The sequence below is a fragment of the Anthonomus grandis genome, chromosome 9 (genome assembly GCF_022605725.1).
Source record: "Anthonomus grandis grandis chromosome 9, icAntGran1.3, whole genome shotgun sequence".
Classification (NCBI taxonomy): domain Eukaryota; kingdom Metazoa; phylum Arthropoda; class Insecta; order Coleoptera; family Curculionidae; genus Anthonomus; species Anthonomus grandis.
In genome coordinates, this window is record NC_065554.1 from 14374787 (window position 1) to 14401937 (window position 27151).

At 31.2% G+C, this 27151-nt stretch overlaps 1 protein-coding gene and 2 long non-coding RNA genes across 5 annotated transcripts in view; 1 reads left to right on the forward strand and 2 right to left on the reverse strand.

The window, feature by feature from the left end:
- LOC126740093 (tyrosine-protein kinase transmembrane receptor Ror) overlaps nt 1–26617 on the reverse strand; it is a 182379-nt gene extending 155762 nt beyond the window's left edge. For all 3 annotated transcript variants that reach the window (XM_050445975.1, XM_050445974.1, XM_050445976.1), the window contains exon 1: nt 25698–26617. In XM_050445975.1, coding sequence (XP_050301932.1) covers nt 25698–25749 — 52 coding nt within the window. In that variant the 5' untranslated portion in view covers nt 25750–26617. The remainder of the gene's footprint in view (nt 1–25697) is intronic.
- On the forward strand, nt 17049–18065 carry LOC126740110 (uncharacterized). The gene is made up of 2 exons (XR_007661800.1): nt 17049–17413; nt 17470–18065. It is a non-coding gene; the product is annotated as an uncharacterized LOC126740110 (long non-coding RNA).
- Nucleotides 20914–21419, reverse strand: LOC126740109 (uncharacterized). The gene is made up of 2 exons (XR_007661799.1): nt 21242–21419; nt 20914–21151 (listed from the first exon to the last, which is right to left on the reverse strand). It is a non-coding gene; the product is annotated as an uncharacterized LOC126740109 (long non-coding RNA).
- Nucleotides 26618–27151: the final 534 nt, after the last annotated feature.

The window sequence follows — 27151 nt, forward strand, 5'->3', positions numbered from 1 at the left end:
CATTTTGCTCGGTATTTGATTCGGTTAAATTCCAGACTGATTATTGACAGAGCAACTGTTAGTTTGGAGGAACTCCGTTATATTTTACATGTTTCGCTGCTTCACGATATAAAATAATTTGATGTTTATTTTATGGTTGTAAATCTATTATTTTGATAGTATTATGAAATTACATATCATTTCCGAAAACATCAGTATTGTGTTTTTAATACTTACAAAAATGGTGACAAAATGGGTATACAGAAAAGGATTATAACATTCGATATAGATTTTTGCCGATCTTGAATGTTATTCACCTCTAACCAGTACAATATACTTAAATTACAATAGCTGACCTTCAAAGAAAATTTGTGACCTCATTATCAGTTGAGCATTCTCTTCATTAATTCAATGGATGCAAGACCGATTTTTTTAGAATCAATTTTGAAATATATAGCCTTGTTTCCTGTTGCATCTTATTATGAGTTGGCATCGTTTATCATTAAATTAAACTTCGGGGTGCATAAATTAGTTTGATATTTTGAAGGGAATGCAAAAAAAAACCTATTGACAGAGTTGATTTAATAACAGAGAACGTTTGGGGGTAAGTAGAAATGCAAGAACATTCATTATTCAATTTTGTTAGTGAACCAATGTTTAAATCTATGGAGCAAAATGGGAAAAACACATATCCAACTAAAAAATTACCAATCAAATAACGAGTGAAAAGAAATACTTTGGGAAATACTCTAAATAAAACAATAATTTTTTTGCGATTATTAATATGTAGTTTTCAATAAACCGAAGTCGAGAAATAAGGGTAACTAGGTACATGTGTTAACTGTGCAGTCAAAAATACGGAATCGCATTAAGAAAGAAGAACTTTCGACTAGAGAATCTGCTCTGTACTTGAAATCTGAGCTTAGACGTAAAAATTCGGATTGTAAAATTTAGATTCCAGTCCTTTTGTATGGTATACGAACTTGGACGTAAAATAAAAACCTTCGTAATAAGATGTGGAGACTTGCATGGACAGAACATATGACTAAACTGGAGGTTCTCAGAAGAATGGCAATGAATGTGGAAATTCTTTACGAAGTGAAAAAGAGAAAAATATAATGTCCGAGATATGAGATTCTACAACACATAATCCAAGAAAAAATTGGTTGAAAAGAGAAAAATGATTCTACGTCAAATCATCCATTCAAAGCAGCGGTTTCCAAAAATTAAAATTGCTATAATAGCCATTTTCCCAAATAGAGAAGAGAAATGAAGAAAAAGAAACTAAAATTTTAAATTTCGTTAGAACCGATTTGGATGGCGTTGATACAACAAACTCTCCAAGTAGGCAGCAGTCTTTGATGCAAAAAATAGTAAATATTTTTATGAACTTTAAAAAAATATTTATTTGTTTTTTTCTTGGGTTATGACGCTCGGTAATCTTAATGGAAAACGCCAAGTTTCGCCAAATATGATTATTTTCTTCACTTCCAATAGCGTCGTACATCGATAGTTGTTGCACAAAGCCATGCTCAGTCATGAATATCATTACTATGATAATCCACCAGCTGACACGTCATCAATTTTTCCTAGCCCACTCTATTTAACAGACTTTTTCTTGTTCCCAATCTTAAGAAAACACATAAAAGTTGTTTTGCAACTATTGACAAGATATCGCATTACTGAAAGAGCTTAACGATGTTAAAAATAATTCTACTAATTTTACTTTTTTTTCTTAGATAAATAAAGCATTAAGATCTACTGAGTATTTCTCAGAAATGTTTTCAAGGATAAACATGTTACAGAAAATTTTCCTATGCTTAGTTATACAAACTTAAGTGCGCCGATTGTTGTATATTTGTTGGTTTTTATATTTGCACTAGAATGTTGTCCGACTCTACCATCATGAATAATTTACTTAGTGTCTATAACAATCTCAATATTATCATGTTCTAGGGTAGATACTTCGAGAACATAGTTATCACGCCTCTCAGGAACTTTTTCTTGAAGTTTAGCTAACTGAGATTATTATTCATAATTACTGTCTTTAGCAAAAAATTTAAATTTAATCCTTTTCGAAATTGAGATCTATGAGATATCAAAAATATGGGTTCTTAGTTACATCTGTCCTCTAACAGTTACGTATTGAAGAGGTTCAGGTGTGGGGTTATTCTTCAAGTTATGGTATGAGTTCATTGGACAGAATAGAGGGAATAATTACGAAAATATAAATTTATGTGAAGGTTATACTGTAAAACGTAAAAGCCCCCATTGTGCATACCTATATATACCTTTAGACACATATACCTTTAGACATATATACCTTTAGTATTTTGTCCTGCCCTTCGCGGTTGCCTAATCACCTAAAGTGCTGCCATCATACCAAATGTTATTTAGGTTTTATGGGATTGACAGTTATTTTTTGGTTTTAGGCTTTCTTTCAGCGTGACCCATATATGGCACATCGGCCTACTAAGCTAATTTAGGTTATTACAATGACGCGGCGACGTTGGGAAAACCAGGTTTCAATTGCATACGTTTTTTACAATTATCATTTATATTTAGGTTTAGCTTGTTTTCTTAGTGTCTTTTACTTATTTGAAAATTAAACCTGTAGACATAAACGATTTTATTTACAAAACCCACTATATACAGGGTGATTCATTAAGAATGGGCAATCTCTGAACTGGAGATACTACACACCAAAACATGGCGATTGAGCTTAACATGTCTCCTACAAATGTTGCAGGTTTACGAGATACAGGGTATTTAAAGTTGGAATTTTAATTTGAAATTTCTTAATAATTTTGTGATTTTAAGCAGTATTGTCTTGAAAATTGACGACATTATGTGTTTTGACATGAGTTTACGACATTTGTAATGAATTTAGCATTATTTAAACATTTATAATACACCCTGTTACTTAGGTAAAAATACAACTATCTTTTTTCCCTAATCACTTATGGCTAAAACGACTAGAAAATCTAAAAGGCAGTTCAATTTCGAATAAAAAAGGTACTTTTGTTTATTTTATGTAACTCTATCAGTTTTTAAGTTATTTGCATTTTAAACATTCAGTGTAAAGAATCATAAGCCACCGTTATTACATTGACTTTTTATCAAGTAGGCTTGTGTCAGCACTCATCAGTTTTTCGTGCAAAGAAATTATAGGACAATTTTACTGTCACTAAGTAAGAGATAATACAATTTGTAGTAAAAATTCTAAAACAAGAAAATGCCACGTCATAATGAATATTCCAACGCTAAAATGCGTGATATGATTTGCGTTTTTGCTCAGTCAAATTATAGTGGACTTGGTGCAGCCAGAAGGTATTTAGAATTATACCCAAATCGAAGACAACCTTATCACAAACTGTTCAGACCTATTTATACCCGCCTAGGCGAAACAGGATTTTTTCGTCCTAAAACCTTAAATGGTGCTCCAAAAAATATCAACGTCGATGATGAAGAAGAGGTTTTAGCTCGTATTTCGGAAAATCCAGATCTCAGTACTCGTTGGTTAAGTACGGCAACCTGGAAGCTTAAGTAGCCAATCTGGAGAATTTTAAAGAAAGAGAATCTCCATCTATATCACTATACTCCTGTTCAAAATTTTCTACCTCAACATTTACCAGTTCGCCTACAATTGATGCTAGATAAACAATCCGAAAACCAGGAATTTCTTAATGACCTTCTTTTGACCGATGAGGCGACGTTTACTAAACGAGGTGTTTTTAATTGGAAAAAAAATCATTTGTGGGACTCCGAAAATCCACATGCTCTAAAGGAACGACATTTTCTGCATGAATTCAAGGTAAATATTTGGTGTGGTGTGCGATCTGGGGAGGGTTTAAGTCCAGATTTAAACCCTCTAGACTTCTCAATATGATCACACAAGGTTTACAAGATACAATAAATTCCATCGAAGAATTACGACAGAAAATTCAAGAAGCTGCTAATATTATCAAAAATAATCTACAAATGTTATTTAATATTCAAAGATCTTTAAGGAGACGCCTTACAAAGTGCATTGAAGTGAAAGGCGGGCATTTTGAGCATTTACTTTGAAGTTTTCTTTTAATATTGTTACTGATTGTCATTTGTTGTCTTTACTGTTGTTACCCAGCATAGTAGTAATTTAAAAGAATAAATTCATATGAAGCCAATGTAATAACGGTGGCTTAGGATTTTTTACGCTGAATGTTTAAAATGCAAATAACTTAAAAACTGATAGAGTTACATGAAATAAACAAGAGTACCTTTTTTATTCAAAATTGAACTGCCTTTTAGATTTTCTAGTCGTTTTAGCCATAACTGATTAGGCAAAAAAGATATGTTGTAATTTACCTAAGTAACAGGGTGTAACAAACGTCCTGCATAAATAAAGCTAAATTCACCACAAAATTCATAATTTTCATGTCAAAACACATAAAGTGGCCAATTTTCAAGACGATACTGCTTAAAATCACAAGATTATTAAGAAATCTCAAATTAAAATTCCAACTTTAAATACCCTGTATCTCGTAAAACTGCAACATTTATATAAGACATGTTAAGCTCAATCGCCATATGTTGGTGTGTAGTATCTCCAGTTCAGAGATCGCCCATTCTTAATGAATCACCCTGTATAGTAAATTCTAGTTCATCACGCGTTATAGTTGCGTGACGCAGGAACGTCAACCCGAATTTCAAGGTATGACACGTATGTAAGTCACGCACCTTAGCAACAAAGATAATTTCAGATGCATCCCTGTGTCATATGGCAGTTGACGTGTTAACCAGAGAGAAAACATGATTTATTGTCTCAAATATGCTTGAAAAATTATTTCACAAAAAATAATCAAGCACCTAATCCAGAAAATAAAAGTAATGATCTAGTGTGCAATTTTGCACTTTTTTTCCAGTAAAGCAAAAAGCGCATATATCATAAGTGCTTCGTGGAATGGAAAGCGCTGGCACAAATGCATAAATACATATTGATGCATAATAAATATTTTTCGAGAAAAAAAGTCACTTAAAGGACTTTGTATATTATTTTAGTTAATTTTTTCAAAAGCGTAAGCCTTCTAGTATCGATACAGCGGTTTTCTTGCTACGCTACTGTTCCAACAATATCATTTAAAAATTCAAAAGATTCGTAGTTTCTTGGAACAGATTATAGTGTAATTGACGTTTTATCATATCGAACTTCAAAAACTAAAGCAACTTAATTGTATAATTTTTATGTTTGTTCACAGCACACAGTTTTATCTAAGCAATAGTCGTATTGTGGTAGGGCGAATTTACACAAAGAGGGATGCACATATAAACAGATAATAGGGATGAGATAAAATATAGGGGGTAGCAAAAATTCTGACGCTAAAGGCAAACAAAAAGGCGAACAGAACGTCCGAACGACGTCGATGCACGTGTCGGTTTCGGGCCATTTTAGCAAAATTGGTTTGTTTTTGCCACTCCTTCTAGTCATCGGATACGATGATATCTTTTGCAAATATGCTGGATGAGCGGTTTTAGACCTTAGCTATAGACGTTATTATAGTTTCTTCAGTGTTATGTTTTATCGCTGCTTTTATAAGCAATCTACAACTAAATTATTCTTCATCCTTTCACCTACGCCAACAAACGCACATCATAACTACGAACGTAATTCTTTTTATCGCTCGTTTTTTGCCCATTATGTTCAACCTATTACACATTTAAAATGCATGAAGTAATTGTTAGAGAGAAAACTTCAACTTGTACTTAGTTTTTGCTTTTACCCAATTCCCATGTATTTGATTGGATAACAGTAAATTTATTATTTATCGGCAAATGCGTGTTTTATTATTGAAAACCCGTAGGACGTGGCAATAATGGCATCGGTTTTTTTTCATTCCCTTACGGAAATTGCGCTTTTGTCGGAGTTAACTGTCTGCTATAATCGTCAGGAAATGCCGTTTAAATATGAAAGAAATATTGACATTTTAGCAATAGGAAAAACTGACACAATTAAACAGCACAAAGTACGTGTGAACATTTAGATTTTCTTTCTAAAAATATATACATATAACAATAAGTAAGAAGTTTTTAAATACGTATGATTTCCTTCGAAAAATAACTTTGCCTTTTATTAACATTTAATTTTCTTGTCATTTGCAAAAAAAAAATTATTTCAAGACAAATGCAATTAATAGGATAAAACGAATTAAGTATAATGCGAATACTGGGTGGCAAACACTATACCTTCTGTGGTTTTTAAGCAAAACAAATGAAAGTTATACCACTCACAAAATTAATAAATATTTGTCTTCAAAAGGGTATATTTCCCGATGTCTTAAAGTCGCCTTTAATTACGCCAATTTTTAAAAAGGGATGTTAATAAACAGAAAACTATAGACCAATCATTGTTGCCTATAATATCAAAAATCTGTGAAAAATTTATAGCACTGAGAACACTTGATTACTTTGAGAGTAACAAACTATTCCCAGAGCGTCAGGTTGAATTTCGCAAAGGCAGGAGCACTGTTATGGGTATTTTAGATCTTATTTCTCAAATAACAGGAGCTTTTGATGAAAAACATTACACTGCAGCTCTGTTCTGTGACCTGAGTAAGGCGTTTGACTGTGTCGACCATAACATCCTGTTTCAGAAACTTTACTCTCACAACTTTAGTAAAAATAGTGTAAATCCTATTTAGCAGATAGATCGTACAGCTGAGCGGTGTGACATCGGCAGAGGGAGTAATAGATGTAGGTAAGGTCTCGAGGCTCAATACTGGGACCAACCACATTTCTAATATATGTAAATGCTTTGCCTGCAAGCAACAATAATGTCCGATTTACTCTCTTTGCCAAGGCTTAAACATACGAAAGAACTGGGGATGCACAGGCAGGGACTAAACGTTGGTTTTGTACAAACAGGCTGCTACGAAATGAAAATAAGACCCAGCAAATGCTATTTGCAACGCGTCCACTGAATGAATAGGAAGGCATCACTCAGGCAGAATCTCTTAGATTAACCTTGAACACTAAATTACAATGAGGACCCCATACAACAAAAGTTAGCGCGAAAGTGTCCAGGGGTATACATGTTCTTAGGGGTCTCTTAAACAATGTATCTCAGGAAATTCTGCGCAATGCATATTTTGCACTTGTCCACGCACACTTGTCCTATGAAATCTTGGCATGGGGTCACTCATCTGAGGCTCATGGATTGTTTGCATTACAAATGAGAGCTGTTAGGGTAATAGCTGGTCTGGGTTATCAGGATGATTGTAGAGACGCTTTTGTATATTCTCAACTCCTCACACTACCACGTATATATATTTTTGAAAATATATTGTACATAAAGAAAAGCAACGTTTGATAAAAGTTGCTTTTGATGAATGAACATGAACATGAAAATATAGATGATCATGATACTAGAAACAAAACAAACTTTATTCCACCTAAGTCCATTTTAATAAGTAATTGTTTTTATTCATTAGACGAGTATATTGAATTTTGGTTTTGGTTTTTTTGTAACCACTGCATCTTGTATAGTATGTATCATTTTATGATTCTAGCTTAAGAGTTTACATTGCCTGACATATGCAAACAATTATTTTACATGAATATATGAGTATAGCCAAAAAAGGCTAATTCGAAAGATAAACCACAAAAAGAAAAACCAATTAATATCGTTGAAAATCAGTCCTCTCAGTCTTTTAGTAAGAAAGAACTTGATTCTCTTAATAAGGACCTTATTAAAAATAATTCATATTAAAACATGTCTACTAAGAACCCTTTATCAAAAATGATCCCGCATGTTAAATGCAATAAATGATTGCAAAAACCTTATTTACTCTTAAGATTAATTTAAGTTACAACTTTCCGACCCAACAATTCCAAAATTATATTGTTTACCAAAAACGCATAAGTCTGGCAATAAAATGAGACCAATTGTCTCCACAATAGGATCTCCAATTTACAACATTTCAAAGTTTTTGGTAAACCAATTTAAGACATTAAATTTAACTTATGAATGTTTTTCAGTCAAAAGAATCAAAAATTTATTTCAAAGTCAATAATTTAATTTTAAATGAAGATGAAATTCTTGATTCTTTTGTTGTATGTTGTTTGTTTGTATTCCCAAATCCATTTGTTCCCATTCCTATACCCGAAACTTGGAATTTCTGATTGAACTTTTGGAAATTAATGGTTTCGAGAAATAATTAAGTTAACAAATTGCATGTCACAAGATATTTTTCAATATAACAATTCGTATTATGAACAACTTGAGGGTACAGCCATGGGCAATTGCTTCTCTCCCTTTCTAGCAGAGCTCTTTATGAGCCGTTTTCAGTTAAATGCAAAAAATACATTCCAATACTCTCCACGAGTTGATTAAGATATGTTGATGATGTTTTTGCCGTGTTTGATAAAAGCAAATGCAATCAAGAAAATAATTTTGTAGAACAACTCACTAACTGTTTTCCATTCATTAAATTTACTTTTGAACATGAAGAAAATAACCAAGAGTTTAAATCCTCTCCCGAAGATGCTTACATCTTTTGCGAAACACGTGTCGAGAATAAATTAATGAGTTTTGGTTAGTGATAAAACTGTTTGTGATTTGGATTACATTTTGTGTTTCTATTGTCTACATGTTATGTCTGCAAATAAACGCAATTTTATTAGATTGTAATAATGTCTGCATAAAGACAACTAAATTATCATCAAATAAAAAGAAGAATATTCAGAACAGTACAGTACAACAAATTTTGATATCCCCAAGATATACAACATAAAGCAGTAGCATGCTGTAGTAGTGTAGCTGCTAGTACAAAGAAATTACAGATTTTACAAATTAACATAGGCTTGCAAACGGATCAACAAAACACTTTTATGAGATATTTCCGTTCCTATGGGAAACATAGGGTTTTCGCCATTCTAAGTTCATACGATTATATATTTTTACAAATGCAAAAATAAGACAAATAAATCTATAAATACATAAAATTTGAATCTCGAATAAATATAGGATATTACAAAATTCAGTACAAATATTTTAAGAGCGCTATTGTCGGGGTCAAAATAATTCTTTATTTTTCCTATATACATATGTTCGAAATTTCACCCTTCAGAACTACAGCCCGAGAAAATTGCTTTATTTTGAACTGTCACTAAAGTTATGCGTCAAATATTCTGAAAATGTACTTTCTTTGGGTTTACACCACTTTTGGGACGGAAAGTGAAAACAGCACCCAAATATTCGAGAAATTTCCAGGAGATTTGACGCATAACTGTAGTTACAGTTCAAAATAATCGATTTTCTTCAAGCAATTTGTGCGGGCTGTAGCTCTGAGGGTGTGCATTTTAAGATATAGGTTTATAGGAAAAAATATCTTATTTTGACTCCAACAATACGCTCCTAAAATATTTGCACTTAATTTTATAACAACCTGCATAAGTCAAATTTACTTGTTTGTACACTATATAGTAATCAAAAAAAATTTAAGTAAAATTTTGAAAACTGATATAACGAATTTCTTTACTAAAAAGGTCCTTACAACTTTTCTTATAAATACAACCATTTGTCAAATACGTCATACATCAATACGTCAAATGATTTACAAAAATCCAAAAATTTTGAACACTCGACTGAGTTTCTTTACTAAAAAACTATTTCCGCAAGTTTCCATAACACCTTCATGAGAATGAGAGATGGGGAGGAAATGTTTACATATAAATAAATTGTTCTTAAGATGTTTTAAATATGTATCCGATGCACCGTTAAAGCGGTAATTAAAGGGACTATTTAAATCTGGTATTTAAGATAAGAGTGGTATTATTAATTTTAAATCGCTATCATGTAAGGCGAAACAAGTGGCCATGAAAAATGTAAATTTATTTTTCTCTGTGACTTGAAATAAAATCAGAAAAAAACAATTTTTAATTGTATACATATAGAGATTTTTCGGAATAATCAGATTTTTGTTTTAATTTTTAAATAACATTTTAATAGGAATCGAATTTCGCAACTTTGACATAATTAACACGACCATATCTTTTACGGTTTTCGAAATCCCAATGATCATCCTCCAGATGTGTGTATAGGGTACCCTACATATGTGCGAGGTGTCCCAAATTCACACCCGGTACATATGTAGATTTGAATTTTTACAGATGTTTTGGAGATCAATTAAAGATTAAAGATTTTCAGAAGCCATTTTTAGGTCTTTCATTTATGCGGACCATGTGTTTCTTTGATATTTAAAAATCGAAACTGTCGTTTTTCTTAACTACCTAATTACATAATATGCTTAGTCTCTTAAAATCTCAAAAAACCTGTGAAACTTGGTTGAATTCTCTGTACAAATCTAAAATAAGTGAAATATAATTATGTAATTATTGACTCTCTAAACTGCTCTTATAATTTTTCGGAAGATGAAATTGTCACCGCCTCTAATAAACTAAAAAGTAAGTTGACCTCCGGTACCGATGAAGTACCAAGTCTTGTCGTTAAAAATTGTATTCGCATTTTGTCAGGGCCTATTGCTCACATAATTAATCTTATCTTGTCTTCAACAGTATTTCCCGATAAATGGAAGATTGCAAGAATATCCCCGACACTCAAAAAGGGACCGAAGAACGACATTCAAAATTACAGAGCTATATCGATCTTATGTAATTTCTCCAAACTTTTTGAAATAGTTATTTATAATAGAATATGCCCATGTCAAATTAGACATAGCACCTAATCAATTTGGTTTCGTCAAAAATCGCTCCTATACAGTAAACCTGGCTTGCCTAAATGAGTATTTGTGTCAGCATTTGGATAATAGAGGTCAGGTTGATGTAATATATCATGATTTCTGCAAAGCTTTTGACCAAATTGACCACTTTGTAGTTCATCATAAGCTAACATTTTTTGGTTTTTCTAAGGATTTAGTTGCTTTAATAAAATCTTACTTACGAGGTCGAAAACAATTTGTTGAATATGAAGGCTTTAAGTCTCCTATATATGAAGTGTGCTCGGGAGTTCCGCAAGGATCTAATTTGGGCCCGCTTCTCTTTTTATTGTTTATAAACGATCTTGCCAAATTACTGTCTTGTCAGAGTTTACTGTTTGCGGAAGATATAAAATTGTTCACAAAAATAGATACGAAAGACGATTGCGAATTCCTTCAGGTAAATCTTAATAAAGTAGAGAATTGGTGCAATGTCAATAGACTATATTTAAATGTTAATAAATGCTCTATTCTCTCATTTTCTAGAAAACTGTTGCCAATCAATTTTGACTATAGAGCAAATAATGTTGTGTTAGCCAGAGTGGATGAGGCGATTGATCTGGGAATTACTTATGATGCGAAATTAAGTTTCGCCAAGCGTGTAGCAAAAATAGTTTCTGACTCTGCCAAATTGTTGGGTTTTATTTATCGAAACTGTCGGCATTTTGAAAATATTAATACTTTAAAACTACTTTTCTTCTCTTACATACGCTCAAAAATAGAATACGGATCTCTAATTTGGTACCTAATTTATAGCCTGATAGATAATATTGAGCGCATTTTATAAAGTATCTCTGGTTTAGAGAGGAAGGTGTCTTTCCAGCCAGAGGTTTGGATAATCAATTATACTTAAATACATTTAATACTATACCCTTAGCAAAAAGATAAATTCCTTCCATAAAATTCTTATATAACCTTATTCATAACAAGATTGACTGTCCCACCCTTTTGGCTGGATTAAATTTTCGGGTACCAAGAATAAACTCTAGGCATTTAAGATTATTTTATGTAAATCCCGCTAGGACTAATATTTTAATTAAATCCCCAATTAATATAATGTGTCAGAATTATATTAATAATAATTTACATGAACGGTTCGATATTTTTGTTGACAGTTTAAGGTCCATTATCGAAAGTATAAAAGTAAATAGGTGATGCAGAGTCTTTCTAGTAGATAAATAGTCTGTTTAAGCACATAGAATGTTAAGCATTTTGATTTTCCATTTTTATACATATATTGGTTTTTTTTTTTAATTCTTTCCTGTAATTCGGTAACAAACCTGCTGGAAATAAATGCTAACAAAATAAGGTTAGTTGTGAAATTCCGGTAAATCTTCCTCGTTGTCAATAATACCCGACAATGTTTTAACCTATTTCAGAAGTCATTTAATTAGGACTCTCTCAGATTACTGATACATTTAAGCACTTTTTCTAAATGTCTTAATACTTAAAAAGGCACGATTTAAACTCAACTTTAAACATTTCCTCGTTATTTAAAGGGTTGAAATTCCAGATACCATACTGGAACTTCTAATTAGCTGGCAGCACTAAAGACTGTTTTACGTCCCTCATAAATAACTATACAATATCCGCCATTCCCTAAGCCGATAATTGATGAAAGGCTATAATTTGGAATTCCGTTAGAGTTCAGTTTATAAAATTTCAATTTCAAAGGCACGCTACGCCGAGGCACACCGAAATATGTCACGTCTTTGGGCACGTCTCTCGTGCCACTATCGCCTTGATTATCTCCGGATCTCGATTTTTATTTTACGCCAAGAAAGCTTAAAGATAAAATATCTCTCATGCTTGAGGAGGTATCGCGTGTAAAATATTGATAAGGTCAGTTATGGGTTGTTGGGATTTTTCAAAGTTTATTTAGGCATTAAATATTAAATTGACCTTTAAACGTTTAAAATTGATATATATACAGGGTGTCCTGGAAAATCTGGAAAATCTCTCGGATTTATGTACAAAAAAAATAATATGGAACTTTCGTATAAAAAAATTTCCTATAGGCCCTCCTTACGAAGATACGGCCCCTTAATGACGCTGGTGGAAATCGGTTTTTCTTGAATAACTTTTAAAGTACTTGGTATAATTTAATAAAAAATTTACGTGATCAACACTACTACAAACCTCTTAAAACGGAGTCCCTAAAACACATTTACCTTGTTTATTTTACGAGGGGCGGACTAGATTGTATATTATAATGCTTAAATTTTTAGCACCCTGTATGATACAGACTCTGATATAATAAATATGGATAGCTTGAACCTGAAACTAAAGAATAGGTACTCTTAATTATTATCGATAAGATGAACCTTTTTGGAGAAAGTAAAATTAAGAAATCACTGTTTGATTTTAATTAAAAAGAACCATATGTTCTTTTTTTCAGCGATGCGACATTTATTCAAACAAATAGAAGTTTCATTTTAAGTTGTTTAGCATGAAAAAGTAAATATTTTTAAAAATGCAGTGTGGTTTTTAGAAAGGCACCTTCAAGAAATTGTTTAAAAATTTTTTTAAAAATGTAAACCTATGTGTATCTTGAAACAAAAAAAAACAATCTGAAAAAAGAATGTAATAAATAAAGAATCTAATAATTCGAAACAATTAATTAAAAACTTGATAAGTAAATTCAACGTGGGCTTCGTAACGTCTGGTACACTCGCGGGTACGACGAATCGTGGACTGCTGTATTCGTTCCTTATCACATCACAATGAACTCTCTACAAGTTCCTCCCGAGTAGTGACCCCATAAGTAAAAATCCAATGGCGTTAGATTGGGAGACCGAGGAGGCCAGACAATGTATCCTCCTCTATCTATCCAACGGTTTGGAAAAACGTTTTTCAGGTAGTTAGTTCCTTACAGCAACACTGAAATGAGGTGGGGCTCCATCACGCATAAAATACATGGTTCAGCGAATCGCAAGTGGCAAATGCTCTATTAAACCCAGAAGATTGTTCTGAAGGAACTTCAAATAAAGTTCTCCATACAATCGTGGCGGTAATATGAATGGCTCAATCAAAAAGTGTTAATGATTCCTGCCCAGATTAATATCTGGGTTGATGATGAGAAACAACAGCGGCATGAAGATTTTCATCAGCCCATACATGCAAGTTATGTAAATTCACAATACCATTTTTGGTAAACCCTGCCTCATCGGTAAAAAGAATAATGCTAATGAAGTTTGGATTAATTCGCTGCTGATCTAATAGCCAGTTCGTGAACTGTATTCTATTAGGAAAATCTTTAGCAGTTGGTTCATGCACTTTTTGTAGATAATATGGATATAACAGCTATTCTTGAAGTACTTTATGTATTATTGTTTTTGGTGTATTAAGCTGAGCGGCTAATTTTCGAGTACTCGTTAAAGGAGTATCAGCTACAGCATCCGAAATATTAACTCAATAATATCACCTTAATAAGTAGAATCGCCTAACAGTTTCCCTTGACGTTGGTCAATTCGTTGAAATGTCTTTTGATTTGGAATAGTGATTTGGATTAGGAAATCTTTCTTCATACAACTTTTTTGCTTCCAATGCATTGCAAGACGTAAAATCATACATAAGATGTATATCTGCATACTCAATAAACGTGAATTCAATATTTCGACTTAATTTAAATTACATTCACCAAAAAAAAGCCAAAAATCAATAAACTATTATCGAAATAAAGGATCAATGTATTAACAATGTAAAAATGCCGATAAAAAGATGCAAGAACATTTTCGTTCTCTATTGAGGTGCACACCAATTGGAATTTAAAAGTATGAAAATCTAAGAAACTTCGTTTCCACAGCTGTGCATCAGGAACAAAAATCATACCTTAACTGAAAATTGAAAATAAATCCAAAAGAATTTTGAAAAATTAAATTATTGAAATATTAATTCAGCCCCGAAGCCATCTGAATATATTTGTTCTAAAAGTCCTGAACAATTTAGTAATTACTTTATTAGCTCTATCCTGGTCAGCCAGAATCAAAACATACTAAGTAACATTATTGATACTGAGTATGCTAATCAATTTAAAGCTAATATATCTAGTTTACCTCCTCAAAAGTTACTTCTGCTTATGTTTTAAAATTTTTTTAACAGTATCAAATGGGGCTCCACTGGCTCCGATAATATAAGTCTAAAAATGCTATCTGCAATTTTTTCTCAGTTTATTGATGTTTTTACCTTCAAAATTAACAAATGTCTTTCAATTGCTGAATTTCCTAGTCAGTGGCAATATGCTAACATAATGACTATGCAAAAAACTAATCGCCCAACTAACCTTTCTGTCTGAACTAACCTATAGAACTATCCTAGCAACCGCTTCAAAAGTTTTGGAAAAAATGAGTAAATTGCAACTAAATCATTTCTTACGTAAATAAAATCCATCTATATAGTCAGGTATTCGAGCTAATCATAGCACAACTACAGCTCTTGCTAACGTTATGAATGATATTTTTAAGGCTAGCGATGAAGGGTTAATTACAATTACATGTTTAATATTACTCGATTTCAACAAAGCTTTTGACACCCATCAGTATGATATTCCATGAAAGAAAATCAAATTTGTTGGTTTAAGTCTACTCTTCTCTCTTTATACCGATATTATAAACATTGAGAAACCAGCTGATTCTCCGTCATTCCGGAATGGCACAAGTGGTACACTGCACGACGTCTCGAAGGTTAGCGGAAATCTTCCAGAACAGCGTTCTGCCGAGTATATAAGGAGACGCATCGCCAATAGTTGACAGGCATGAGGAGTTCGGTATATTGGCGCGAGATTTAAATAGTTGTAAGTAAATACGGAAAAATTAATATCTCCTTGGTCGTGAGTGATCGTTTTTTCGTAGTGCGAGTGCGTAAAATAAATTAGTTGACTATTTTCGATTGGTTTACTTCCCACCGAACGAACGGGTAAACGCTACAATACCTTTGATTTTCATTTTCTATAAACTATTGTTCAATCAATATTCTGGCGACACTCAAATTTACTATTCCTTTTTCAAAGATTATTATATAAATGCTGCTCTAGAAATGAGACCTTAATGCAACTTCCTCTTATGTCAGCTGCACGTAACTTAGTTTTATATGAGAAAAAACTGAAATGATGATATTTGGCCAGCAAGGAATTATAAATTGCAAAGCGCCAATTTCCAAAATTCTGTAAATAATGACCAGGTTGGTCACATAATTTAAAGAAATTTGGAAAACCTGGGTCTTATCATTGACTCCGACCTAAGATTTGCTTCTCATGTAAATAGGTTGGTTCAAACTTCATACTACAAACTAAAAAAATCTATATTTAAGCAAAGATCTTCTTAGTACTAACATAAAATTAAGATTGTGCGGTAGCGTTGATTAAATATTGACCCAAATATTCAATCAACGGTGGTATATAGCTTATGATCTCCACGATTTCATATTGTGATGTTGTATATTAGTCAGCAATTTTAAATAAAGATTGAGAAAGAGAAGAAACATTACAAAAAATACAGAATGTCTTTATTCGTTTTGCTTTCGGACTATTTTCATCATATTGGTCAGGAGAGTGGGTTAATGAGGTGAGCAGAGAGATTTCAAGCAAGCATAACATAAATAACATAAACTTTTTATTGTCACTAAACAGGAGCCACTATATTGGTATTCTAAGATATATTAGGGTTCATATCAGCCAAACTCGCTCTAGATTTGTCTATCCAATACCTAAACACAGAACCAGTCTATTCCAAAGATCATTTTCCTTTAATTCGATAAAACTTTTTAATGACATTCCTCTGTCAATTCGCACTTTCTCTAATGCTGCATCCTTCAGAGATTGGTTCAAATTCTGGGTGCTCAATATTTCTGGATCATGCAAAAAGTAAGTTTTTTTTTTTTTAATATATTTATTAATTTTAACTATTTCTAGTTATTAATTTTTTCTTAAAATACTTCATATATTTGCTAATTTTTTTTTGTGACTTATTCACGTATTCTGGTATAGATGAGATGGTTATAAATTGTCTCATTGTCCAAAATTTGAGGGTGGCCGTTAACATATCAGAAAACGTAAAAGGTACAAGGTCGGTTAACTTATGCAGAAGTTGCTTAATTTCATGCTTTTTAAAATCCCGGTTCGAAACTTAAAAACATCCGAATATTTTTGGAGAAATAGCCTCCAATAAACGAAATCAGTTGGGTTTAAGAAAACCAAAAAATAATAGTTGCAGGAGTAGAGTTGATATTCTTAGAGCTATAAACAAAAGCAGAGGTCTAATACATTGACGAAGGACTTAAGGCAAAAACGTTTCGTTGTTTTGAAACAAATTAATAGTGAGAGATATCCGCGTAAAACTGTATATACACCGAATATTCACATAGAACAAACGTTCTGCAAATATTCTGAAATATTAAGTGAACAACCAGGGAATGATACGTGTCAGTAATTTTAAAAACCATTGTTGCCTATCCTATGTATTCTGGTGGACAGGCCTATGGATTCGTCATTAATATCAAATCAGTGAAATTGCTGGTGAAGCTTTTATCAAGAAAATGAGAATTACAAGAAATTTTTGAGAATTTGTAGAAAATTCAAAAAATTTAAGATTCATCCTCCAAGTCTAAGGACCTCCTTAAATTTAAGAGTCTTTAGTAGGGACATTGGTCAGTGGTGAGACAGTGTCATCCTCCGTCATATTTCACAGGTTTGACATTCGGTTATTATTGTCAATATTGTTTTTAAAGAAACATAATTTTTTAGCTAGGCTTCATCATCTAAACACGCAGCCCAGATAATGTATTATGAAATTATTCGACTTCTGTTCGTAATATTTTCATTTACAAATCAATCTTTAGTTACTATAAATTTTTACACACTACTGAAACTATTTTAGTGCATTAAGAAGACATTCTCAAATGTAGTTATCTGGTGAAGAAATCGAATAATGTCTGAAAGTCCAATCACCATTTTGACTTCGGGAAAGAATGTTGATACTCTACCTTTAAAAGCCGAGACCAAACGATTAAAGAAAGCGAAAGAGTAAGAGAGGAGGAAAAAGAAAACAGCCAAACGATAGCGAAAAATGCCGCGTTGGTGCACTTTGAACATTCACATTCAGCAATCCCATCGCATTCTGAATAATTCTGCATCATCTCTCAAAAAGGTAAATAGAAACAACTCAATTCATTGCAATGTATGCGATTGAGGTGTGCACTTGAAGGGTACCAAGTTATACCTTGATTATTAAAATTTCACGACGAATCAGATTAATTGTATTACGTTTTCATATTTTTTTTAATTAAAATTGTGTCATTTATCTTATTTTCCATCTTAAAAAATAAATAATTACTAAAATACGTAATATTTATTGATTTCATGAAAAATTGTTGAACATTCAAAAAATGTTTTTTCCTGCAATTTAAATATTGACGAAAATTATTATTCTCAATTATAAAATTAAGCCAATAATTGCTATTAGTGTCAAAATATTACGATTTTAAAATAGTTAATAGAACAAAACCAGTTTTACAACTCGACCAAATCCAACGAAATATCATTAGATTATATTAACGGCATAACATACTTTTAGCATAAATTCGACATTTTTCATTCAATCATAGTTGATAAATTATTATATTTTTTCTGACTACTCAACAGTTATTTCATAAGCACTATAATAAGTAGTAACATATCATATCTTTTTTCCCTTTAAAACGTTAAAAGTTTTCTCTTAAAAGTTTCCCTGCAAATTAGCCTGAAACTAAATATGTTCCAGTCAATTTACACGTTCAATCTAATAGACGTTCAACAAATTATATCTGCCAACTAGAGCTTCTAGATATTATATTATATTATTATATTACATTCTCTACTAGATGTTATCTGTGTTGAAGGTGGATTAAATGTTATCTGTGTGGAAGATGGTTTTTGATATAGAAACCAAAGATAGTTGTGTTAAATTTTACAGATCAGATCATAGGTTAGTGTCTTGTTCATTAGAGATCAGCGACCCCAAAGCAGTTAACAAGTCTATCACTTTTAGTGACTTTAGGAACTTTAATGTGGACCTTATTTAGCTAGAAATGGATATTGACTTGTATTATGCTTTATTGGAAGAAGACATTAATTATAAGTTAATCTCCCTTCATAGATAGCTAACAAAATAGTTTGATTCCCACGTATCATTAAAAACATGTTTAACCATAAGTTTAGTCCAAATATTACGCAGATCATCATAGAAATATTTGATTTCAAAAACGAATCATTCAATATAATGAAACTAAGAATGCAGCTCATAAACAATATTATCTAGATCTCAAAAACTATCTCTCATTTGCAATTCAAAGTGAAAGGAAAGCTTGGCTTGGGAATTAAAAGATGTAAATAAAGACTCTAGGAGGAAATGGTCATTTATAAATAACTGAACATTTATGCAAAAATTACTCATGAAATTCCTGCCTATCTAAAAGACGTCCAACAAAATTAGTAATCACTTTACTGCTGTTAATCAGCTATCGGTACCGGTAGATAAGATAGACCGGAAGAATATACTAAATTTTTATAGACGTAGTGACTTTATAATTTTTAATTTAATTTTAATAGGATTTCTTAATATGACATTTATCGGTCTTTTACTAGGGAATTGCATCACATTGTGCTGGTGTTGGTAGGATTGGATATTAAATGTTGCTATTTAGCATAGATCATGTTATGGAACCACTGACTAGATAGACTATTCAACATATTTATGTCTGAACAAAGATCATTTCCGGGCATCTAAAAGTCTTCTATCATCAAGGTGTTACCCAAGATTTTGAAAATTGTGAGTCACTCTGACCTTGGACCAATTTGCCTCTTATAGTGGCAAAAATATTTAAAATGTTGGTGTCTGAAATAATGGAGAACATAAATCAGGCTAAAAATTCCTGTTTCCTTGGTCTTCTAGACTAAGGCATTTGATTATATCAGTCATGATATAATCAATGAGCTAATACTATGACTTCTATACTAACTTTCCAGATCAAGCATGTCTATGGCTTATAAGGTACCTTTATTTGAGAACACAGGTCCGCCAGGGCCAGGCAGTATTCTTGGGCCCTTATTTTTTTTATTGTATACATCTGACCTTCCGATACAGGTAAGACATTGATCCATGTATATTTATGCCAATGAAACCTAACATCTGTTGAGTTTCTGTTAGTACATTTATAAATAAATACTGATTTGACTCATTTTTTGAGTCCTTTACCGCTAACCAAAACTCTTTATTTTTACTGTTGACACGTGTTTCGCCAAACATGCAGGATCTTCGGAAGAAGATTAAAACAGTTTTAAAATATTACTTTACATTGAAATAAAATATATTATCTGAAATTATATAGTATTTAGACTTGTCCATATTATCTAAAATATAATTTGTCAAGATACTGCGCGTAAAAAATAAAAATCGATTGCATCTAAGTGTATAAAACCACCATGAAATTTTATTTCCAACTTGTCTTCACAAAAATTTAGTCTGTGCGGCCATGGTAAGTAAAAAAGGCAGTAAGATCCTAAAACTTGTCTAGGGAAGCTTTCATTTTATAGTCGAGTATAAAGTGGAAAAATATGTTCACTAAGAATATATAAAATATGTATATTAAATACAGATCCCTTGAATAACTTTAAGTCATAAAATATATATATATTTGGACTTTAAAATTTGTGACTTTTAGAAATAAAAATATTAAATATAGAATTTATCTTTAATGTTAATTTTTAGTTTTAATTTTTTTATATTTATTCTGTAACACAGCCTGTAACCCTTGAAAGTTTTATTCCACTGTCTCATTTGAAAATCTAATTTCTTATAATACTGACTTAAGTTAGTTATTATAATATGTATATGATAGTAACCTCTTTCATCAGGCATTAAAAAACACTCAAGAGTATTACAATGTTCCTATTCATAAATAGCCCTAGAGTTGCTTTCTTTGGTAATTATCTCTCAAACTAGAAAATTTAAACCTAAATAATCTAGTCAATTTCCTAATTTTAAACTCAGAGACACAGAGAGATCTTCTGAAAATTTTTAATATATTTGCTATCCTTTAGGCGTTTTTTACTTACCTCACTTGTCAACATTAGCTGTTATTTTTATTTTTCTAATTTTCCCTGTAATATTTAAATTTCTCTTTTTAAATATAGTTTAATAAAGCACATCAAGAGGGTTAACATATTAATACTTTAATCTAAAAAAAAGAATAGATATATCGGTGCATATAAAATTAAAATAGTCAATAAAAAATTAAATTAATACAAATGAACAAACACATTGAAATGTACAACTGCAAGAAATCAGTTTTGCTTCATAACACTACTAAATTTCTTCTTAGGCTTGATGTTAAAATCAATTCATTTTTTAATACCGAGGTTTGATTGACTGTCCCTAATCTGCTACTCCCTAATCTGCTACTCCTATCCTAAAATAAAGAATTCTATGATTTATAAAGCGACAAGGATCACTAGGCTCTCTATATGGCCGCAGTTATACCTCACCTTTAAACTAAATTCCAACATGCAACCCTTATAATCAAGTTCATGTAAATAAAATTGGTGACATTGAAAGGAAAGTTTTGAGGTATTTTTTATAAGCTTTAAACTGGGTAGGATTAGTTTATTTATCATAATGATACTTTACAATCTGAACTAAATATCCAACCATTGCACATTGCAAGAATAATAGTTTAAGTTAGCTCTAAGTTCTAGATTTTATAACTTTAATATTCCATCACATTTACTAACACATACTTACCAGCTTCATTAAACATTTTGTGGAACAATTTACTATTAAAAAAAGAGTGGTTAATGGTAAATAAGTTCTAGATTTATGACAAAAAAAATTAATGAATACTCATACTAATTATAATTTGTCTTGTTACTAAATATCTATTTGAAACCCAAGCTATGTATTATTATGGGATTTTATTAAAGAAAATAAAGAAAAATGAGTATTTTCAATTTTTTTTCTATTTAAATATTAATTAGAAAATTGTCAGGGATGATATATGTTGGAATACATTTGGTTAATTGGAAAATTTATTACATTACAATCATGTTGTTTTGAATTAGCATTAGTTATACCTATGATATGTTTCTTTTGATAACTTTCAAACTCTACTTTGACTAAAATTAAATATTATTACATGGACAAAATTTACTTAAAGTAAAAGTTGGATAGAAGCTTCTGTGTAATTTATTAAAATCACAGTGTCAATCTCACTCTAAAGATCTACCAGGGTTACCAATTAAATTATTCATTATATGCCAATTTTTTTTATTTTCTTTATTTTTCCAATTTTCTCTCTTTTTATCTGTTTAATTCTACTATTATAATAATAATGGTGCACACTGTTACTAATCACATCTCGTATTGTAGAGTGGTCAAAAATGCAATTTTTTTTATTTGAATCAATACTTTTGCCAGTGTGTATCCTTATTTTTATATTTTGCTTTATAGTTAAAGATATCTTAAGCTACATGATGCTTCGACCATCAAACAGTATTACTGTAAAACTGTAATATAAACTTTGGGATAATGTGTAGATATTAGTAAAAGGGAGTTCAACAACTTAGGTAAGTATAGTTCCACCAATATGCTATTTTGTGATTGATTTGTCTAAATTGCTGTTCAAAGGCTCCCCGAGTGGCGCCTTTGATGTTTAGAAAAAACACAATAACAATAGATTATTCTTGATGGCAACTATATATAGTGAATATGTGCTGATGCCAAGCAATTGAGTCAATAGTTAACGCGCATTGTGTGTTAGGTAGGTACCTGTCACAACTTGGCTTTTAACAAATTCACTCAATGACTTGAGGTAACTTTCCGACATTATTAAAACAACAAATAGTATCTTTGATTGTTTTAAGTACAGTTTTGCTTTGGCTTTCTTTGATGACTTTAAAATTATAAAAACAATTAATTGGCAAGGGGATCAGACATTTTGGCAGGAAGACTTGGCGAGACTTGCTGATTGGTGTAGGGATAATAAGATTAGTCTGAATGTGTCCAATTGCTGTTTTATTAGCTTTTATATTCAGAGAACATACTACTTCCTATCATATTGATGGGGAACAGTTAAAAGTCATTTTTCAAGAGAATCTATCTTTAAATGAACATCTGAGCAAAATAATTATAGTTAAATCACCAAAAATGCTTGGCTTTGTTCTTAGGCAAAAATTTGTAAAAGCTTTTCATTGGATACTATAAGGGGTATTGCTCACTGGTTCAATATAAGCTGGAATATGCATCAATAGTTTGGTCACCATGTTAGGCATAACTTGGTTATACATAACTTGTCAGTGGAAGGAGTTCAGCCTAAATGTTTATATTTTTGCACATTCAGGTTGAAGTGATTTATTGGCAATCATGTTTTTTTGTTATCAACTCAATTTTCCATTATTATAATAGTCAGTAGAAAAGGACTGAAAATTAGTATGAATATATTTACTACAAAGCTTTTTGAATTTAGCCTATTTTTTATTTGTTTAATTTTGAATGAGAGAACATTATAGGTCTTTAGAGCAAAATAAATAAAGAATTTTATGTTTAGAGTTTTTAAATTAATTGGAATTTTTAAATTACCTCTAGCTCTAGTTCTTGTGTTATGATTTACACTGTTTTTAATACAGTCATGAGAATGGATGTATCAACAAATTGTGGCAATGTATAATGCTCTTATATTGGTTGTTTCTTCTGTATATAGGTGATTAGTAATGAAGAGTTTTGGGTTTTTATATATTGTTTTTAAAATATATTTATGGACAACATTTAGATTTTGTGTAAAGTTGTTGATTGAATATTTGGGTTGAATATATTAAAACCAAATATTCAATCAACGGTAAAGTATTATTATGTAGACCTCCCCACACTATAATTTCATAGCATAAAATAAATTCTGTTAGGGACTTATAGATAATAATGAGTTCATTTAAATCTAAAAATGTTCTTATTATATAGAATTTATATATTATTTTTTTAAGTCATGATCAACCTATACACCTAGTTATTTTGTTTCAGAGGTTTTCTTTATTTGATTATCATTGTCAATTAAAAAATGTGAGCATTTTGCCTATTTGCTCCTGTGAGAGAAACTGCAATGTAATTTATGTGCATTTAACCCATTTTTTAACCTATTTAAATTTTCTACCAGATAGTGCTTTGTCTGATCCCAATCTTTACCATTAAAAATCAATGCTGTGTCATTGTCAAATTCAAATTCAAATAGTTTATTGTCCAACAGGAAAATTCCCAATTACAAGTACTGTCCCTTGCAGCACCTTCATTTGAACAATTTTTACTTAGAATATTATTAATCTTAACCTAATGAATGTTTTCAAATAACTTTTCATAAGTGACATAGCAGTTCCCCCTTCCCCATAATGTCTTAACACACCAAAAAGTTTTTTATGTGACATTGTATCAAATGCTTTAGCCAAATCAATGAAGTCACCAAGACATTTTCTGCTGCTGTTTAGCGAATTTAGTGGAAGTATGTTTATATAAGGCATTTACATATTATGTTAAGTGCATACTATGCATTTTTTTATTCACAGATTTCATATGGTGTAATTTTATGGGGTAACTCTTCTCACTCAATAAGAGTGTTTCGACTCCAGAAGAGAGCCAGAGGACGATTTTAAATCTTCACTGTAGGGAGCACTGTAGACCATTTTTCATAAAATTAAAAATTTTAACACTTCCTTGTATATACATTCTTTACTGTCTTGTTGAAATTTGTAAAAATACAGATAGTTATAAAAAAAATTTAGATTTTCACTCTTATAACACAAGAGTGCACAACAAATACCTCTGTCTCCCTTATTTAAAACTACAAAAATCAAAGAATAATTCACTGCCCCTTAGTCTTTACAAGACATTACAATGTTCTACTCACCAGCTATCTCCTAAAAAATTCAAAGTACTCATCAGAGATACTTTTTAGAACACAGCTTTTATTCTGTTGATGAGTTTATAACCACACCTCTGAATGAATAACAAATGTGCTTAGATCTTGACAGATTTTTGTTAAATTTTATTGTACTTTTTTATTACTATTATAACTTTGTTCAGCAACAGTATTTATGTTCTTGTTAAGATGTCATAACTTTGTACTTGTTTATATTTTTTTTGCATATATTTATATGTTTTTATTTGTATTTGATTTTAAATTTGTGTAATGACTTATAGGTATGTAATTTTTTTCTTTAAATCTCTCAATTGTTATTGAACTGTATTTTTAACTTCTGCATACACTGTTTTCTTGGTTTAATTTTGTGACTTGTGTAAGACTGCAATCAATAAACTACTCTACTCTACTCTATGCATTAATTGAGAGTTGTTTGAATCTGGTTATTTTGGAGTGCCGATGGAATATTTCGGGTATGATATTTGTACATATAATTCATAGTATATATGATTGAAGCAGTTTGTTGGAGTGCATAAACTTATATTTACCAACTAGGATTAGAAGGGATGCTTTTTAATTTTTTTCATATTCCATTTCACTGTACTAATTATTATGGTTAAAATTTGCCCTTAGATCATTACTGTAAACTCATGAATAGTTGCAACCTTGAAGTGTTTGACCTGTGGGTGAATTAATTTAAGAAGCAATTGGTCAATTCTGTTATTTACTTTCATTGTTTAGGACTTTTAAGTATAACTTCTTTATACATTATATATTTGTGTAATTTGATCTACTTATGATATTTATCCTTAATAACTTAGTAGCTTGTAAATTACTGTTATTATATTGTAAAATTATGTAATGGGGTGTCCTATTATAATTATATAAATAAATAAAAAATTAAATAAAGAACCATTTTAGAAATACCTACACATTAAGAAACACTGAATTTAAATGAATAAGTTCTTGAACTGAGCAAGTTCAAGGTTAAGGGAGCAAGTATTATTTCTGATTCAAAGTGGATAAAAAAGAACTTACCATAGGTTCTAAAAAGCACTGTCAGGGCTAATAAACAAAGAATCCTATTCATCTTAAGGCTGAGTTTGTTTTTATTGCATTTTAAAAATGTAAACAAAAGTGTCTCATAAACTTTTTCCTTCCTGTTTCTGCACCCGTGTTATATACCGTTAATGTAATACCACTAAAACATTGTTCAATTAACTAGATAATAAGTTAATTATTGGCTGATTTATCTGCACAAGTTCATGCTGTAATAATATGTACTTATATGGATGAACTCAGGAGGCAAAGTACCGGTGCACGGAAAACAAGAAAAAAACAATGAAGAGAGCGATTTCCTGGATATGTAAATGACGCGCCACAAAAAATAAAACAAAATTTAACAAGTTTTATTCACGATACTCGGAACATGTAAGTAAAAATCCGGAAAATGTCGCGAGTAAATAAACAAACAACACAAACCGTACATCGCCCACGAGCATCTGCGTTTGACAGAAGGAAAAGTCACTGGAATTGGTTCTGGGGTTTTTGCGCGGGCACACGTGCTGCTGTTGGCAACGCGTCTTGTGGGTGGGGCTTGAGATATGTTTGGGCTGTTTTATAGTCCGTGGGCAACTGGCAACTTTTCGTTTAAATGCAATTTACATAGGGTAAAACACCCAATTATTGGCAGGTTAAGCAGTTTATTAAAACTCTTTTCGCGCTGTACGTATAAAAATTTAAAGTAGCTTAAATATGGCGGTGTCCACAAAATTATTAAGGCTAAAGCTGCTAATATAAAAAAAAAATTTAATAAAATTTATCAATTTACAATTTAAAATTATTATATTTTTTCAATATCACATTTCTGAGTTATTGGCAGTAACCTCTAGAGATTGGCAGTAAAAATACCCAGTCATTGGCAGGCTATATTAGTTATTGGCATCCTTATTAAACCCATTTTTATTGTCTTATACTATTAATAATATTTTCGGATTAATCATTTTTTGGTTCTTAAACAAGTTGGAATAAAGCAAAACTAGATAGTTTATTTTTATGTACACTACCGCTCAAAAGTATTTGCCCAACGTGTATTCTTTTTAATATTTTAAATTAGATACAAAAATCTTATGTTTATACCTATATTTAGATTGTATCTCTTTTGTAAATTGCATATATGCTTAAACAACATACCTATCAACTATGGTTCGTTGAGTATTTAAAAATAGTCTTGCAAATAACAAACAATGTAGTGAAAATATGCAGTTCTAAAAAACTAATCTGTTTACAGCGCGTTTTCGATGAAATTTAAAACATTTAAAGGAGCTTAGTCTTCAAGAATTGATTTTGTGTAATATTGGTGAATAATTTCGCTTACTTATTGACGATTGTCACCGTTTCTTTGCTGGTTTTTCAACATTCTTTAAAATGGCTAAAATAAAAGAGTTGTCGGAAGAAACAAAAGGTATTATCATTGGACTTCATCAGGCTGG